The sequence below is a fragment of the Tenrec ecaudatus genome, chromosome 10, assembly GCF_050624435.1.
Source record: "Tenrec ecaudatus isolate mTenEca1 chromosome 10, mTenEca1.hap1, whole genome shotgun sequence".
Taxonomy (NCBI): Eukaryota; Metazoa; Chordata; class Mammalia; order Afrosoricida; family Tenrecidae; genus Tenrec; species Tenrec ecaudatus.
In genome coordinates this window covers 58,581,798-58,600,171 of record NC_134539.1, presented here as the reverse complement: position 1 = coordinate 58,600,171, position 18,374 = coordinate 58,581,798, and the positions used below count along the sequence as shown (strand labels likewise).

The window sequence follows — 18,374 nt, the reverse complement described above, 5'->3', positions numbered from 1 at the left end:
TTTATAATTCAGTACCTCATCATCAGAATGATGAAACATCCGAACTGTGTCTTACCTCAGAGGAAACTGTGGAATCACAGAATGTTAGGGCCGCAGGGAACCTTTTTGATCACGTGCAACCCTGTAGCTGGATGTAGCGGAGAGTAACTTGCTGACGACCACGCAGTACGTTACAGACAGCTGTCACCGCACGCCCAGCTCGAGTGTTAGTTCCCGGAACGCCGAGTGTCCAGCTCAGTGTCCTTGTCCAGGCCTTTGCTTTGCTCTGGGCAGCAGAGTCCCTAATCTGTTTAACAGCGTGTCCAGCTATCAAGTTGAATGGTCATCACATCCTCTATGTAGCTATCTGTCTATTATAGTGCATATTGCATAGATATTTTAAATCTTCTGAAGGTGTTTCTTCTCTACTGATGTTCCTAACCAGTTGTTTTTTTTCTTGTCTCTGTTCTGAGAATAATTCAAGAATAGAAGAATGTAAGGAGTCATGTGTCCATCTGTTGTTGTTTTTTTTTAACTGTGTTCCTTAACTCCGCAAAGCAACAGCCGAATGGCAGTCAGCTGTGCGTGGGGAAGCAGTCAGGGAAATTCTTTAGCACTACAGCGTAACCCAGAATGGGGTAAATGTCCTTCCATTGGTTTAAAAATAGTGCTGACATGCTTCCCTCTTTAGAATGTGACTCGGTGAAAAGCTGATGAAGAGCGGTCCTGTCTCCTTTTTTTATTACAGGACAGCTTATAGGTGAAGTCCTGTCTGCAGTTCTGAGTCAGGGCAGCGTGGACATCCTCACCCACCTCCCGAAGGGGAGTGCGGAGGCGGAGTTGATGAGCATTGTGCCAGTCTTCTATGTCTTTCACTATCTGGAAGCAGGAAACAATTGGGGCACTTTTAATCCTATGCAGAAACAAAACCTGAAGAAGAAATTAAAAGAAGGTAAACCATCTAGTTTACATAAAAATATAGGGATTTTGACATTGATGTTTCAACACAATTACATTAAGGCTTAATTGAAAAAGCATGTTACATATGTACATGCACACACATATGTACACACAATTACAAGGAAGGTGGCCTTTACTATAAAAATATTGCTTCTGGAGCATTTTGGCTTAACTTACCAAAATGCCTGGATGAGAGACAAGACACCAGCATTCCAAACTTGACCAAGTATTTCTTTCCTTGTTGAATGAGGTCAGAAAGTTCTACTTGACAATTCCCAATGGAAACAGTGCACGTGATTCTTAATGAGAGGTTCCATGTGGGCCACGGAGCATACACTTGCTGCCCAATGCCCAAAGAAGCTGACCAGTCCCAGGGGCAGAGGAAGAACTCTGAGTAGAAGCAGACGTCAGTGGAGCTCAGTGTGTTTTTTCTGGTGCCTCTTAGGGATCGTGAGCATCACGTCTTACAGAAATGCTGACTACTCTTACAGCATGTGGAAGGGCGAGGATGGTAGCACCTGGTAAGTGGAAGGTTTTGACTTGTATTTTTATATAGTGGTTGATATCTGGAGGTCTACTAACAGCTACAATTAGTTATGGAATAACAAGCATGGAAGTCAATCCATCCCGTTGTTTAGACTGAAAACCTAGTCCTTCACTTTCCAATCCATCTCGGATCTGGAAAATATTATTATCTGCAACTTCAAAACATAACCTGAATTTGATGACTTCTCACCAATCCCAGCAATACTGTTTTACTCTAAAACATGATCATCTCTCACCTGGATTATTTCAGTAGCTTCTTCTGGTCTTTCTGCCTCAGCATGTACTTCTCCCTCTTCAGTATATATTCAACACAGCCTCCAGAGTGACGCTCTTAAAACATAGGTTGTATCCTAACATGCAAAACTCTTCAGGGGCTTCCCTCCCACCCAGGATAAAAGCCAAGCTTCGTGGTGTCACTGACAGAGCCCTACGTGAGCCAATCCAACTTCTTCCGACCTCACCTCCTGCTGCTCTCACATATTCCGTCCACTCGTGTCTGCTGTCCTCATTTCTGTTTCTCAAACACGCTAGACAGGAGTTCACTGATTGATCCCTCTCTCTGACATAGCTGGCCACTTCTCTTAGGTTGACCAAAAGCCACCTTCACAGCAAGGCATCTACTGATCATTCTTTCCAAAATTTTAACCCACACTCACCCCAACACATCATACCTTTCTCCCCTACTTTCCTTTTCACCTTGTCACTAACATTCCTTCTTATTGCACCTTTGTTGGGTGTGTCGCTCACTAAAACCAAAGTTGCACTTTACCTAGGGTGACCAGATTTTAACATTGGTAAAAGCGGGACACCATTGACCGGGGTGGGGTGAGGTGTTCTTGATTAAAAATTTGGTCTATATGGAGCAACAAAATTTTCATAGAATGCAAAATACTCTGTAATATATTTTTAAATTTCAACATAAGTACAATTTACAAATATAATACATTAAAAATTGTGTATAGTATTATTTTATTCTTTGGCATATTTCTCAATGGAGTAGATTGCTGTCATTGTTTAGAAGGTCATGAGATTTTTCACAAGCATTTGTTAAATAATATTTCACACATAAAATGGCTTTCAGAGTCTCAACACTTACTTGTGATTTTTCTGATGTCCACACTTTATTTACCGTAGAAAAACGCGTTCAATCACAGCATTAGCTCCTGGTAAGAACAGTGCGCATTCCACAATTTTTAGTGCATTATTATATGGAACATGGTTTGTTTCAAAATGATGAAATATTTCTAACCATTTGTTCTCTATTGTGATTTTTGCTGATGCCCAAGATTTAACCTTTTCCTTATCAATAGATTTTTTATAATGATACCTCATTTAAAAATCATTTTTGGAAATATTACTATATGGGAAATTTTGAGTAATATGATTGAGTGATTTTTGTACATCATTCCAATTAAGTTCTTGTTTTAATGTAATCCAATGAAAATGTTCAATATCATTGTAATGTACCGTCCACTCTTCTAAATCATCTGTGCAGTTACTATAGAACTTTTTTTTTTAACTTTCTCATCTTGGAGAAAAATAATAACCCTTAAGAAGAAATACACAAACAAGAAACAACAAGAGCAAAAAAAGCACAAAAACATCACATCAAACATTACAAAATTCCAGCCTGTGAGAAAAAAATAATAATCATGAAATCAATGCACCATTTTTCAAGCCCATTGCTGAGGTTTCCCAGGTGCAGACTTAGAAATACATATTAATAAGGCTGCACACGAAATCCTGTACCCAGTTGTTCAAAGCACTATGCCAAGCTGAAATACCCTACACTTTCAACAACACTTAGGGGTCCTCTACATGACAGGTGACTGTTTTATTGCAAGGACTATTGGAAGAAAATCCATAGGTTATCGCTTTTCCATACATTGTGCTCCCTTGGGCACAAACACTGCTGTACACCTGCTTCGGTTCCCCTCTCCTGCTTGGTCCCTTCACTGCATCCCTCTGTCCACAGAGTTTCTGGCAAGCTAGCATTTCCACATTGTGCCATTTTCCTAAAGCTGGCCTCTCAATTCTGATGTATATTGGAATCACCTGGGAAGCTTTAAAACACTCTACTGTCTGGGTCCCACTCGCATAGATTTTTATTTAATTGGTGGTGGGCATTGGGATCTGTATAAGCTTCTCAGGTGATTCCAATGTGCAGCTGAAGTTGAGAACTATTGTTACAGCCTGTACAAGCCTGACCCTGCTGGACTTGGCTCATCGGTTCCTATATATTTGGGATCTTTGACTTTTAAGAACCTATTGATCTCATTTCATGATATCTGCACGATTTATTGCACCTTGTTCTTCTAGCTGGTTTATACTAGATAACGGAAGAAAATTATTTTCCAACCACTTGACACTGAAATTTTAAATTATTAACTTCATTTGCTACTTTGATTACCGAAATTTTGTCACCTTCAATAAGTTTTATAGCATTTTGAAAAAGAGCTGCTTGATTGTGTACAAACTGTCGCCAAATTTTTGAAGATTCTTTTTTAAAAAACTCTTCTAAAATTCTAGGAAATTTACCCTGTGATAGAAAGTAGGATTTCAAAGGATCGTATATTTTCAAAATTCTTTCGACAGCTGGCAAAATAGCTAAGCAGCGTGTTTTACTGTATCCAAGTATTTTCTGATATTCGACTTCTGCAGTTTCACAAAATTCTTTAAGCATTTCAACATGCACAGTGTATCTATAGAAATAAGAATATATTTTAATAATAATATTTTCTACATCTACGGGCAACAAATCAGCAGCTGTTTGAATGGCGTTATGTATTATGTGCGCTACACAGCCAACACCAATAATGTTTTGATTAAGGTTTTTGTTTAATTTATAAAAATATTATTTGTACCTCTTCTCGCTTTTCCTCCAAAATTTGCATTCATGTTGTCTGCACAATATGCAATCATTTTATGTTTTAGATTTTTTCCCAAACTATTAGTAATGGAACTGAAAATTATTTCAGAAGTTTTGCCGGGCACAGAAAAGAAATCTAAAATTCTAATTTTTATTCCAGATTCTGAATTAAAAATCTAATAATGGTTCAAAATAACTTTATATCCTTATGATTAGATATGTCAGACTATATGGATATAAAATTAATTTTTTCTAGTTTTTTGTTTAATTCTGAAAATGCATATGGGGAAAGCACATTACACACAATTGCCTCAGATTTTGTTCTAGCACAGGCAGATTTTTTGTTGATTAACTTTTTGACAACTTGTGATGTACAGTCCATAGATCTGAAGGAATGATTGTGATTAATAAAATGGCCTGTGCTTGAATCCCCACAATTTTTATTAGAATTATAGGGAAGACGCCCAAACTAGTATAAAAAGTAGTGTTATCGATATTAATAAAACCCAAAATTAACAACAGTGAGTCTTTCCATATTAGCTTGGTCTTTTTTTTCCAAAACCAGAAACACCATAAAAAATGTATATGCTGCTTACACACCTCAATTTCATTTTTTTTAAGAAAGAAAGCAAACCACTGTGACTCAAGTGTTCTCTTTAACTACATGTCTCCATTTTCCCTGCTCCCCTTCCCCAAGGACACATGCTGGGCATGCGCCCTCCCAGGTTCGAGGCGGTAGAACGGGAGGGAGATCTGTTTTCTTGTAAACGCTTTTGGACTTAAATATCATTTATCTTCTTTTTTATTATTGTTGAAAACATACACAGCAGAGCTTATACCCAATTGTACCCTCAAGCTGTGCAATCATTCTATTCTGCCCTCCTTTCTGAATGGGTCCTTCCCTCTTTCACATAAACTCACTGCTTCCTAGCTAACATTTAAATTGCTATTATCAATTTGGTGCTGTTAAAATAGTTCTATTAAAATAGAACACAATGCCCAAAGCAGGCATTTTTAACTAACTGGCGTGAACTACTGTTTGGTTTAGGGAAGATTTCCGGGATATTATTGATGGGGGAGTCTATCCGGCTTCAGTGCTTAGGGATGTTTGCATCAAACACAGGTTTTTCCTCTTGGAGAAAAAAAAATCCACTTAACTAATTGAAAATGAAAGCAAAAATAAAGCTGTAAACGTGACCGGGGTGGGGGGGAAGGTGAAGGAGGGGGAGGCTGCCAGAGCGCAGTCATTTAGGGCATTTGGAGAATGAGCAGCTTTGGGGTGGAGTGGGTATAATAGTTGGAAGGAGAGAGATGGCATGATAAGAGTTTCTGTGGAGGTTACAAATTGGATCTTCTCTGATATTATCTGAGGGATATTCATTGAGAGTAAAATACTTTTTTATTATGAGTAATGATAAAGCTTCCTAAGTGAGAAAGATGAGCCTTTCTACTCCTGTAAAGAGTTACAGTCTTGAAAACCCCCAGTCCTTTGGGGTTCTTTGAGCCAGCATCAACTCGCTAGGCCTGAGTTCAGTTTGGTTTGGTTTCTACAGTGGCAAGTTTCCTGTCAATTGCCAGATAAACACTGTGTTAGGCAGAGACTTTCGTGCATTGACTATGGATTTAAATGAGATGACCTTTTACAAATCATACAGTCCAGGATTTTATGATTTTCCTCTGCCATGTCTTGTGATCATTTTATTTACTCAGTCAATATTTACTGACTAGACATGATTGTTTCGTCTCTCCGCTCTTCAGCCGTAGCTGGTTGAAATGTTGTAATCACCAGGGATCTGTGTCTAATTTGTGTGCTGGGCAACAGTGTTGTCATCGGAGATGTAAGTGTGCTACACACAATTGACTGACTATTTCAGAGATGTTCACAGAATCGTGCATTTGCTAATACGTGGCAATGATTTACTTTGGAAATGTGTGTTTTAAAATATTACTTTCTTCCCAAAACCAAACATTGTTCGGGCTAACTAGCACCTTGTTTAAAAATTGAAATCCAAGAGAGATTCAATATCTGAATGTTTATGTGATTTTCGTCTTACAGGTTAACAGCTTTTGTTTTAAGAGTTCTTGGACAAGTACATAGATATGTACAGCAGAACCAAAATTCAATTTGTAATTCCTTATTATGGCTGGTTGAGAAATGCCAATTAGAAAATGGATCTTTCAAGGAAAATTCTCAGTATCAACCAGTAAAATTACAGGTAAGGAGCATGTGTAAAGTGAAGGTCGGCAGGGGAAGGTTGGACTAGACAGTGTTCCTGACACCAGGAACTCCCACATCAGCCATCGGTAGGAAAAGTAAGGTATGAATGTGCATATTACTCCCTGTGTTTCTAAACATGATATGTGTGTGTTTCAATTCTTCATTCAGTAAGTGTTTATTTAAAATGCACTGAGTGGATGCTAGGAACACAGTGGCAAAAACAACACAGGTGTGGTCACTGCGGCCACAGAGCTTCACAATCTAGCAGGGAAATCAGACACTGAGCAAGTGATTTCAAATGTGTGGTGCATGTTAAAGAAAAGGAAAGTGTGGTTGCATTGAAAGGAATGGATCTAATCTAGACGGTGGGAGTGGGACAGATGCGTCCCGGCTTCTGAGAGAAGTCGGGGTTGCAAGCAGAGCAAACCGCATGCCCGGCATTTTGAAGCAGAGAGAGGGTGGTTCGCTCAGAGAATTGGGGTGAGAGAGCTAGGGGCTGAGTGGAGTGCATTGAGTGGAGAGGGCAATAGAGGCCACTTTGTGGGCTTCTTCTAAGCATTGTCATCAGAGGGAAGAATACGGGTTTTCAGAGACCAGCTACGGTGTCATAGAGGAGGTCGCATTTAAAAATAACCTTGAAGGAGGAGGGGAACTTGAATGTGGTGAGGAGTAGGGTGTAAGGCTAGGAAAGGGGCACATGCAGGCCTCCAAGCAAGCAAGACACAGAGCTTGTCTGCAAAACAGCGCTGCCTGAAGGGAAAGAGAGGAAAGAAGGCTTATATAGGAGATTAGGAGCAGCTCATTTCACCTGCAAGACCTCGTTTTTACTCTTCTTTTAAAACATTCCTTATTCTAGGGTACCTTGCCTGTTGAAGCCCAGCAAAAGACCTTATACCTAACAGCCTTCTCTGTGATTGGCATTAGGAAGGCTTTTGATATATGCCCCCTGATGGTAAGTCAACATTGTCTTTCTCTAACACCCAACATCCACTTCTGGTGGGGGCCTAACAACCAGAGAGTACTTTGTTTCCGAAGCTTCTTTTTCTTTTACTTGAAAATAACTTTAACTCTGGAATCAAAGGATGTCAGAAGTGTGAGAGAAATTAGAGACCAAACTACTCATGGACTGTTGAGGAAACTAGACTGATAATAAGTCTGGTGAATTTAATGCTCCAATGTCACAGGCACAGCTGAGCCTAGAATTGATAGCACCTGATCATTTGTGATGAAAGAATGGACTAATATTCTTATTTTCCCTATCCACCCACTCATCTCTGCCCAGAATCACTGTGTCTGTTCCGATTCTATGGGTGTAGATTATGCACCTGTAAATGACACATGCTAGCAAGACGAGTCTGTGGTTTGGTTTGGTTTGGGAAGCTGAGGGGTGAAAGGAGGTTTCCCTAGGTGAATCCGCCTACAAGGTTCCAAAGGTGAATGGGGATAATGCTCTCACCTGGGAGGAATTCAATCCCTGGGCTGAGATGAACGGTTCTGTGGTTGTTGTGAGCCGGGAAGACTATTCTGACCCGTTGTGAGTCTGTAGGACAGAGTAGAATTTCCCCTGTAGGCAGGGTCTCTGCGACGATGACGTTTGAAGGGAACAGATAGCCTCGCCTTCCTCCCTCAGAGACACTGGTGGGCCTGAACCACCTACCTGTGCTTAGCACCCAATGTTTATCCCCCTGTGCCACCAGGATTCCTGGGGTTAAATAAATCTGCCAGCAAATCAGAAGTCAATTGGTCATGTTCTTCAAACTGATAGAACTGAGACTTGTTGGGCTTAAGTGACACAATAAAGCCCTTTATTTTGGTTGCTATTTATTTTGAGGGAATTGGTAGGCATGCTTCTAAGGCGAGAGAGTCAAAGAGAGCCAGTTCCCAGGGCACTCGAGGAGCACACGCCTACGAGACATATATGAAGCTGGATGAGCTGTCAGAACATAGACGCTCTTCCTAACCCACTTAGCCAAAGCAACTATTCCTAGATCTCGCAGAACAGGGAAATAGGGACTGTTTTTCCTGGAATTCTTGGAATCATAAAGTACTTTGGAAGCTTGGCTTTCTTACTGCTGTTGATGCTATTTTGAGTAAAACTCCTTTTGAAGTGGTGAGGCAGGCTCAGCTTTGCAGAAGGAGATGAAGAAAGCTGGTCCGTACCCAGTGTTCTCTCTTCCTGGAGGTTAGATGTGATGTTGGAAGCAGAAACTAAAGAGGCGGGGGGACTCCAAAGGGGAGGCGAGGACTCAGTGGTCAAAGGTCCACATCGTTGGATGACCACATTTTCCCATCAGAGACCACGCTCTGCCCCTTCTCTTGGAAGATTGTGCTTCAGAGAGATTCCATGCGTTCCCATTAGGTTGGCCATCTCCCCCTCGCTCATCTTGCTACCCTAAGATGGTGCCATCCATGAGCGATTTCAGTCAGTTGATGGGCTGATGTCTGCCAAGGACACTCAGGTTTCTTCTGCTCTCATTTCCAGCAAATCAGCACAGCTCTTACAAAAGCTGATAGCTTTTTGCTTGAGAACACCCTCCCAGCTCAAAGCACCTTTACACTAGCTATTGCGGCCTATGCGCTTTCCTTGGGAGATACAACCTACAGGCAATTCCGTATCATTGCAGACGCCCTGAAGAAGGAAGCCTTCGTGAAAGGTAGGACTCTCTCTGTACTTTGATTGTGCAGACACTAAGTATAATGAGCCCGCTGAGTCTGGCATGGGGGTGATGGCGCAGAAAGTCAACAAGAACCTGCCCTGCCTGCCAGGAGCAAAGTTAAGGCTGCTATGTACAGATCATCACAATATAGCATAAATAATGACTGCTATGTATTTTTTAACATGAAATATGTGTTCATTTCTTTATTCAACAAATATTCATTGAGAACTTCCTGTATACCAAGCACTGTTCTAGGCTTGGGTGATAAGCCAGCTAACAATTCAGAACTGCACCCCCCTCCGCCGCCCCCCCCCCCACACACAAAGTTATAGAGGCAGCAGTGAACCTAGTACCTCAAGAATGACAAGGAGGTCAGAGTGGCCGGGGAGTAGGAAAGGAGGTCAGAGAAGGAAAGGGGGAGCCACTGGGGGTGGCTTTGCCAGGCCCTGCAGGTCATTGTAAGAACTCTGCCACAAGGACCACAGCAAGTAGGCGCACGAAGCTTAAATGTAGCCCAGCTGCGCACTCTGATAAGGATGCCTGCCTGTCCACCCAGAGGTGCACAGTGGGATAGGAGGGGCCCTAGGACTTTGACTTCTACTTAGACCAAGAGGGGAAATCCGTTTGAGAATTTTAGGCATCAGAATACATGACCTGGCTTGTTTCCCATCAGGTTTGCTATCAAGGTGTGTGTTTTATTTGGAAGACTAAGGCAACTGCTTTCTATACAAGAACAGAAAACTAGAAAGAGAATAGCAGTGGTCACTGACCGGTGAGCTTCGCCAGCACAGTCATGGCTGGACATTTCTGAGCCATCTCTAGGCTAAGATTTTTTTTAAGTCTTATACATTTCACATGACTTTCATAACCATCTGCAAAATTTCCTATCTGCCAGCATTTTAAAATGACTAAATTGTAGCACATATTTCAAAGCCACTTGCATAATACTTGTAACTACATGGATTGTCAGCTATGAGCATAAAGTGAAGAATTTAAGAGCAAGAAGAGAAACTTGGATATCATTTAGAACGTAAGTTGTGAAAACTCATACTAAACTCACTGCCATCGAGCTCATGCCAGCTCTTCTCGGCCCGAGAGGACAGCACAGGGCAGCTCCTGGGCACTTCGGAGACTGTAACTCTTTCTGGGAGTAGAAAGCCAGTCTTTCTTTCTTGAAGCAGCTAGTGGTTTCTAACAGCTGACCTTGCATTTAGCCGCCCAATGTGTAACCACTATAATCCCAGGTCTCCTCGTTAAATTGTGAAGAGCGCTCTCTATTTGAAATTGCCATTTGAATTCTAGATTAGGAGGAGATAGTGAAAGATGAAATGAAAGGATGCCAAACCCAGAAACCCACAGGGGAGTTGTCCTGTGCCCTAGGACGCATCAGCTCACCAGGAGCCAGAGCCAACTCGATGGCAGTGAGGGTTGAAAGATGTGGTACTTTATTGTTCACAAGAGCCCATATTTCACATGTCATTTGATTTTTACTACAAGGGAAAAAAGTATTATAGTATTATTTTCAGTTTAGGTTTTAAGGAACAGAGTCCCACACAACTCAAGGACTTGTCCAAGGTGACTTGATAAGTTAGTAGTAGATCCTAAGCCTAATAATTCTCACTTTATGAGTCTTTCCACTCCACTTCTCCTTAGAACATGCTAAGGATGGAGTTAGGTGAAAATGTAATACCTTGTCATTTGATCTCCTTTTTTGACCCATTTTCAATTTCTTCCAGTTTGTTTTTTTCAGAAAAGTTCTCAATTTTTTATGACTCCGTAATAATTTATTTTTTGTATTTTCTCTGATATCTCTCATATACTTTTATTCGTTTATTTTGTAATCATTTTATTGGGGACTCATACAACGCTTATCACAGTCCACATATACATCCATTGTGTCAAGCACATTTGCATATTTGTTGCCATCATCATTCTCAAAACGTCTGCTTTCCATTTGAGCCCCTGGTCTTCCAGTTTTTAATATTTTCTGCTTTCTTTTCTATTTAGATTTTGCTCTGTTCTATTTTGTCATTGTTATTGGTATTTCTTTTCTTCTTGTTTTTGTTTTCTATGCTTATCTGTATTTACAAGCTGGTAAATGTATAAAGACCATAACTGGGTTAACAATTACTTGGGACGTGGTAGGGAAGTTGGGGGAAATGGAAAGCTGACAATAAAGGCTACAAGAAAGAAAAAGTTCTGAAACTGATTGTGATGATGACTACACACCCCTTCTTGATGTGAACTATTAAGTTGTATAATGTGTGGCTTACTAGCCAATAAAACTATTTAAAAAAACAAAGACAAATAATGCTGTATTACGGAATCTTGGTTTGTATTAGTCACCCTGAGGAAGTTACAAGAGCTAAGAAACCTCTAGAAACCTGAAGGTTATGATATACCTACTAGAACTGTATGCCAAATTCTGATTTTTAATCATATTAATAAATCCGTTGTACTAATGTTCAGGCAATCCACCCATTTATCGTTTCTGGAGAGATGAGCTTAAGCGCAAAGACAGCTCCATACCCAGCACTGGTACCGCCCACATCGTAGAAACCACTGCCTATGCTTTACTCACCAGCCTGGCCTTGAAAGAGATGAATTATGTTAACCCAATCATCAAATGGTTATCTGAGGAGCAGAGGTACGGAGGCGGCTTTTATTCTACCCAGGTAACATCTCTGTCTTGTTCGTGTGTAGAGAGTCCTTTCGCTGTTTCCCACACCACACATTCCACACTCATTCGGGCCGCCATGCTCTCGCTCCCCAAAGGCACTACTATGGATGCACAGGAATGAATGCTTAGCATCAAAGGCCCCTCAGAGGGGTCTGCACGGACACTGTCATGATCCCATAAAATCCTCACTGCCATCAAGTCGATGCTGACCCACAGCAGTGCTGTAGAACAGGGTCTATCCCTCTGAGTTTCTGAGACTGTAACTCTTTATGAGGGTAGACAGGCTTGTCTTTCTCCCTCTCGTTATGCAGAGAAAGCAATATGCTTCGGGAAGTTCATTCAGGGAATTAGTGCGCGGCCAACGTGAGAACTCGCTTCTCCTGACGCCCACCCAGTACTTCTTTAGGATTATCAATGACTATGCGAGTGAGGCCAGAAGGTTAGCAGCAATTATGTCACGCTCTACATAATACACCCTAACTGCCATGTACACAGAGGTGCAGATATTTTCCCTGTGAAACTACACAAGAAAAAGTCTTACTGTGGAGTCTCTACTGTTGATCTCCTAAAGCAAATTTATATATATTTATGTTATAGCTATTATTGTGTGTCATTGTATAGTATGTGGGTGTTTCAGAGTTGGAGAAAGTACATTTTTTTAATTTCACTTTCTCCCCCCCTAAAATGTCACTTTCTACACACTTTTTGAAAGCTCCTTGTTCACATCTATATTTAAAGTTTGCTCAATGTGAACATCTTTCCTGTGTTCTAGATCTTTAGGTAGTTGGGGGGTTTGTGTCTCCACTTATATGAGACGTAGAGCTAGGGGCCTTTCAGGATCACTTTAGTCGCCATCTGATCCAGAAAAAGGCAAATGGTTTCATCTTGGTAGAACCGAAGGCTCCGGGGGAAAGAGTTCTCAGTGGTTAACAATGACGCCCGTGAACCCAGGCACAGGGATGGTCACATATTGGCCATTTCTCATCTGTTCAGACTTCTTTGCTTCATAGATGAAGATTATGACATTCAGAAAGATATGTTCTTCTTTTTCATGGAGCAAATACTTATTGGCTAGCTACTATGGGCAAGGTGCTGAAAATATAACAGGTGCCAGGAAAGATATGCTACCTGGACCTATGAATCTGATACTACAATGGGGGAGGCCAAAAATAAACCATAAAGTGACGTAAAATTGTGACGAATGCTATGAAGCCCATAAGGAGATCAGTAAAACAGAAAACAATAGGAAGTCTCAGAGTGGAAGCATTCACTCTGAGACCAGAAGATGAGGAGAGAGCTCTGCTAAAGGTGACTCCCCTAAAGTGACACACAGGCTACAGAAAGCCTGGAAATGAGCCTCCCTTCCTGTGCCCACGCCCCACGCATGTGTCTGTCCTTGTAGTCCACTGGAGCCTGCATCCTCACTGAGGAGGAAGGTCCCTCCCTTCTAACGCCCTGGATCCCTTAACCAGTTTCACTCCACCATTGCCCCCACCCTTTCATAGGAAAACACATTTATAAACAGGCAGGATTCAAATAAGCTAAATAAATGTGGGGGCTTTTGGACTGTTGACAGGATACAATTAACGCCATCGAAGGCCTGACAGAGTACTCACTTCTAGTGAAACAGCTCCGCTTGGATATGGACATTACTGTCTCTTACAAGAACCTCGGTGAGATCTACCATTACAAGATGACAGACAGAAATTTCCTTGGAAAGCCAATAGAGGTAAGTGAGCAACAGTTTGCAATATTTTATGACTGAACAGGGTCTTGGAAATCATCCACTTTCCCCCTCAAAATGTATTTATGTGCCACTTAAACTTTTTTTTTAAGAGTACTAACCACTTTTATTTTAACATTAAAAACTTAAACAGGTGAGAACTTCATAATAAGCACAAAGGTCGTTGATTACATTACATAGTTCCACATCTCGCCACTTAAACTTATATTGAAGGTTTGCTATGCCCCAGTGGCACCTGCCATGTCCTCAAAATGAACTCACCGCCTTGAGTCAGTTCAGACTTAAAACCTATGGAGACCTAGATTTCCCGTCCTTTGAGTCTCCCAGGCTGTAATCTTACAGCAGCCAGAAGCCTGCTCTTTCTTCCAAGGAGTGCCTGCTGGAATTAAACTGCTGATCTCCAGGTGGCCCACCACACCACCAGGGACTCCTGGCCCTGCCCTAGGCAATGGCGATTCAAAGCCAGCACAGAGAAGCTATCTACTGGGGCCAGGGGGCCAGGTAAAGAGACAGTAGAAAATAACATCATGGAAACGCAGAGGAGAACATCCTGACACAGTGGATGAGAGGGAACGTGGCAAGGGTGTCCTGCTGCTTGAGTAAAGTCTAGAAGAGCCAGAGTTAAGTCAGCCTGGAGAAGAAAAATGGAGAACATTCTACAAATAAAGAACAGTGTGTATAAAGGTGTGGTACTAAGAGAAAAGAGGTGCTTAGGAATTTGCCAGTGGTTCCAAATGACCCCAGCCGTCAGAGCAGACAGTGACAGAGTTGGAATTGGTCATTAGGTCATGAACTCCTACCTCTTGTTCTTTGCTATACCTGGTGGAGTAGGGGGTTATGAGTTGGCCCATGTGGCATTGAGATATATTCTAATATTTTACAAAAGTGGTAAAAATCAGATTTTTAACTTTTCTTGAAAAAGTTTTCTCCCTCAGAGCTGCTCTTGGTTTTGAACCACTGACCTTGCAGTAAGCAGCCCAATGCATCGCACATTACGCCACCTCACTCTATGATACTGCCTTCATATAAGGTCCTGGCTGCTTGAATCTAGTTTGGAATTCTGTACTCCAGCATTTTCTAAAATGCGTTACATTGTCCTGAAGCGTATTACATTGGAAACCGTGTTAGGTAGCCAATGGCGTATGGGAAGCACTTATTTAAATGAAATTGAACAAATTCCTTGTTTTTTATCCTTAACCAAATGTGATGACTACGAGGAGGAGTGGGGGTAGAGTGACACAGCCCCATGTACCACATTTCCCAGGCGCACTGGTCCACGGAACGCTTTCCTCGTGCATTAAGCCAGGGCCTCAGCGTTCCAGTGAACGCTGCTGTATTACACCAGGAAGAACCAGAACGTTCCCGTGTTAACTTTGGAGGAAGTTTAACCCTGGTGCACAGGAGTGTCAAGTCAAGGGGGAAAGCGCTGTGGTTTCTGACGGGCAAAGAACTAACTCCTAGATCCTTTTCTCAAAACAACCCCCCCCCCCCCCACCGTGCATTCGCACACGAGAGAGCAGTTAGCGCTTCTTTGGCAGGAACAGTTACCTCATTTCATCTCCTCCTTTCCCTCCTAGCAGGACCGGTAGGAAGAGAAGCAGCCCCTCAGAATTTGGCAGGCTAGGGCAGGGTGCTAGGGGGTTGGACAAACAGAGCCAGATGGAAAGTGGAAATCGGAGCCACCAGGTAGTGGTAGTAGAGTGTAACAGGGACATAAAAGAGAGCCAACCGTAGTTTTCACCTACTGAACCATAAAGTTCAGGTTCCCTGCTCTGGTGCTAATGAGAACCATCCCTTTGGCACAGAGGATGCTGATACTTGAGCCAGACATCTGAGAGGTGGCAAAAAGAGAGGAAGCCCCAATGGTGCCATGTTGGTGTTGGGTGTGGTTGAGGCAATGCCAACGCGTAGTGGCCCCACGTGGCGGAGTCCAAGTGCAAAGGAGGGAACCCTGGGTTCGTCCGCAGTGCAAGCCCATCAGTTACTGTGTGGGCGATCTGCTTTCAGAAAGATGTACAGCCCTGGGAAGACGCTCTGTGCGGCAGTTCTACTCCTGCCCGAGAGGGTGGCTGGAAGTTGGAATTGGCTCCCTGGCAGCAGTCTTGGTCTGGGCTTTATGAGCGTAGGTTCTTCGGTGGCTGGTCCGCTGACCCTCCGTAAGGAGAGCTCTGAGGGAGCAGGTTCGGAAGTGCCAGAACACTCTTTCCACTGCTGTCCCTGCCTCCCCATCAACTGATGCAAACACGTGGTTTCTCCATCTCCCTTCCCAGGTGCCTCTCAACGATGACCTTGTCGTCAGTACGGGATACAGCAGTGGCTTGGCTACAGTACATGTAAGTGTTTTTATTAAGGGCAGATGGCAATGGAACCGAGAAGTTGCCATGAAATCACGGAAATCAGGGTTTGGGTAACCATAGCGAAAGGAAGACTCGTTTATCTAATTCCTCCTGGTTATCTTGATAACCCTCCTTACGCTTTCTTTTTGAAAATGGTTACATGAGTCTTTGTATGCATTCCATGTATTTGTGGAAATGTGATGTGTAATTATAGACATGTGTGTGCATAGTTTGGGGTTATACGTGTCTATATACATACACACTGCGTCTATATAGACACATGCACATATGCTTTTAGGGTTAGTAGCACAGCCAGGCTTCATTGATCCGGCACTGATGTTTCTTCTGTTTTAGCCATTTGGCAACTTTGAGGGAAGAGTTGCAAGTTTTCCTCAACTGTGCATGTAGTTCATGTATTCTTCAAGAGTGAATTATGACGACGGAATCACTTTCTACTGATCATTTTAATGATATCCTTTGTTCGGATCCATTAATTCCTTCACCGATCATTTGGTCAGATTGCCGGGGTGAGGGGTTTTCTGGGACTTTTCGGTCTCTCAGTATGCCTGCCTGTGTGTGGGAGCAGCCCTGCGCGCACACTGACAACCTGCTGTGCACCCCGGAAGAGCTTCAGGAAAGCCAGGCTTCCGGACACTGTGGTGTGCTGAGTAAAATGAGAGCACACAGACTGGGGGGAGCCTGGGGAGCTTTCTTGTAAAGTGCTCACAGCTGCCTAACCAGGCTTTGGACCGAGGTTCTGCTTGACCAGATCACTTGGGCTTCCTTTGCGGTTCTCAGCTGTGTTTCAGATTGCTGGGTTTGCAGCAATCGACTTCTGGGGGAAGGTCGTGAATGGAAAGGATTTGTCCTGGAGGATGACAGCCACCCTGTATGCATCCCGGGGACTGCAGCGGTGTGGCCACAGCACCAACCTTTCCCACACGACACAGCATCTTCTTACTCACTTTTCCCAACGCAGGTAACAACGGTGGTTCACAAAATGAGCACCTCGGAGGAAGTTTGTAACTTTCATTTGAAAATTGAAACCCAGGACATTGAAGGTAAAACAGCTTAATGGGAAATAAACAAGGGGACATTGTGCTTACAAAAAAAACAAAATGTATTCATCAAATTTCTCAGCAGAGTCATATGCAAGCAAACATTGCTGCCATTTATTATAATAGAGACAGTTCTAATAAGAAATTGAGATGGTCGCTACGTAACTGAATACAGAGCTAAACTAAATGTGCTCACTATTGATCAGGAGATAGAACAACTAACTTCATTACCACTTAAGACTGTGTGTCCTTATCACATCACAGAAGGGTCTGATTCCAGAACGCTGGATTTTTGTCACTTTGGTGTCAGCATTCCAGCTCATGACCCTTAATTTTGGCTATCACCCTGTTAGTGATCCATCCCTTAGCCTCTCTGTATGACAAGGGGTCTGGCAAATACATATTTCTTTTATTTAATAATGTTACTGGGAGCTCATACAACTCTTATTACAATCAATACATCCATCCATTGTGTCACCCACATTTGTACATCTGTTGCCATCATCCCCAAAACATTTGCTTTCTTTTTTTTTTGACAAATACATATTTCTGTGTCCCCATCTTCAACTTAATCTCTGGCAGTTATGGTTTTCACGTGTGTACATATTTATGCTATGCGATATGTATTATATATGTATATTTATGCTATGTGATATGTTCTATATGTATATTGTCTGTACATACATACACCCACATACTTATGCATTTTTTTAACTTATTACCCTCACATCCCCCTCCTCATTGGTCTCCCTCTCCCGGTGCCAGAGCAAGCTCACCTGCACACTGCAGGCCCCTCTGGCCACAGCTTGTGGGCCAGGATGAGTCCTCCTGCCCTTGTCCTGGTGCCTTTCTATGGGGGCTCAGGATCTGTTTCTGCTGGAAACGTTCCAATGGCCAGGGAACCCAGGAATCTGCTCTCCCTCCCTCAAACTTTCCCTCATCCTGTTTTCAGTCCATTTTTAACCTTACATGGCTTCTTCTTAAAAATAAATTCTTGGAGAGCAGGGACCCGGTCTGCTTATTTAAAGGTTTCCTGATACCATCAGTAATCATGAGTTTCCATTAAAATCCATAAGATGCTCAACTTCCAAATCACAAATCATTTTAAATGTATTCAGAGACCTGCTTATTAATGATGCTGTTCTGACAGGTTCCCAAACCAGTCTAACAGATGTGCTCTTTTGTTTGTTTGTGTTCTTGCTTGCTTGGTCCTGTGGCTGGAGCTAGCATCCAGACTCCGATCCTACAGACAGACGGATTACAAACGCATCGTAGCCTGTGCCAGGTGAGCCTCCTTCTACAAAGGGAGCATAGACGTCAAGTTCTT

At 42.5% G+C, this 18,374-nt stretch overlaps 1 protein-coding gene and 1 non-coding gene across 2 annotated transcripts in view; one reads left to right on the top strand and one right to left on the bottom strand.

Annotated features, from left to right (window-relative positions):
• The window catches only part of C5 (complement C5), a 96,972-nt gene that overhangs the window by 62,563 nt on the left and 16,035 nt on the right, over nt 1-18,374 (top strand). The window contains exons 24-33 of the mRNA XM_075559037.1: nt 728-931; nt 1,385-1,460; nt 6,411-6,570; nt 7,429-7,524; nt 9,055-9,226; nt 11,699-11,904; nt 13,486-13,638; nt 15,924-15,986; nt 16,969-17,050; nt 18,275-18,332. Of these exons, the coding sequence (XP_075415152.1) occupies nt 728-931; nt 1,385-1,460; nt 6,411-6,570; nt 7,429-7,524; nt 9,055-9,226; nt 11,699-11,904; nt 13,486-13,638; nt 15,924-15,986; nt 16,969-17,050; nt 18,275-18,332 (1,270 nt within the window). The remainder of the gene's footprint in view (nt 1-727; nt 932-1,384; nt 1,461-6,410; nt 6,571-7,428; nt 7,525-9,054; nt 9,227-11,698; nt 11,905-13,485; nt 13,639-15,923; nt 15,987-16,968; nt 17,051-18,274; nt 18,333-18,374) is intronic.
• Nucleotides 515-651, bottom strand: LOC142460547 (small nucleolar RNA SNORA46). The gene has a single exon (XR_012786731.1). It is a non-coding gene; the product is annotated as a small nucleolar RNA SNORA46 (small nucleolar RNA).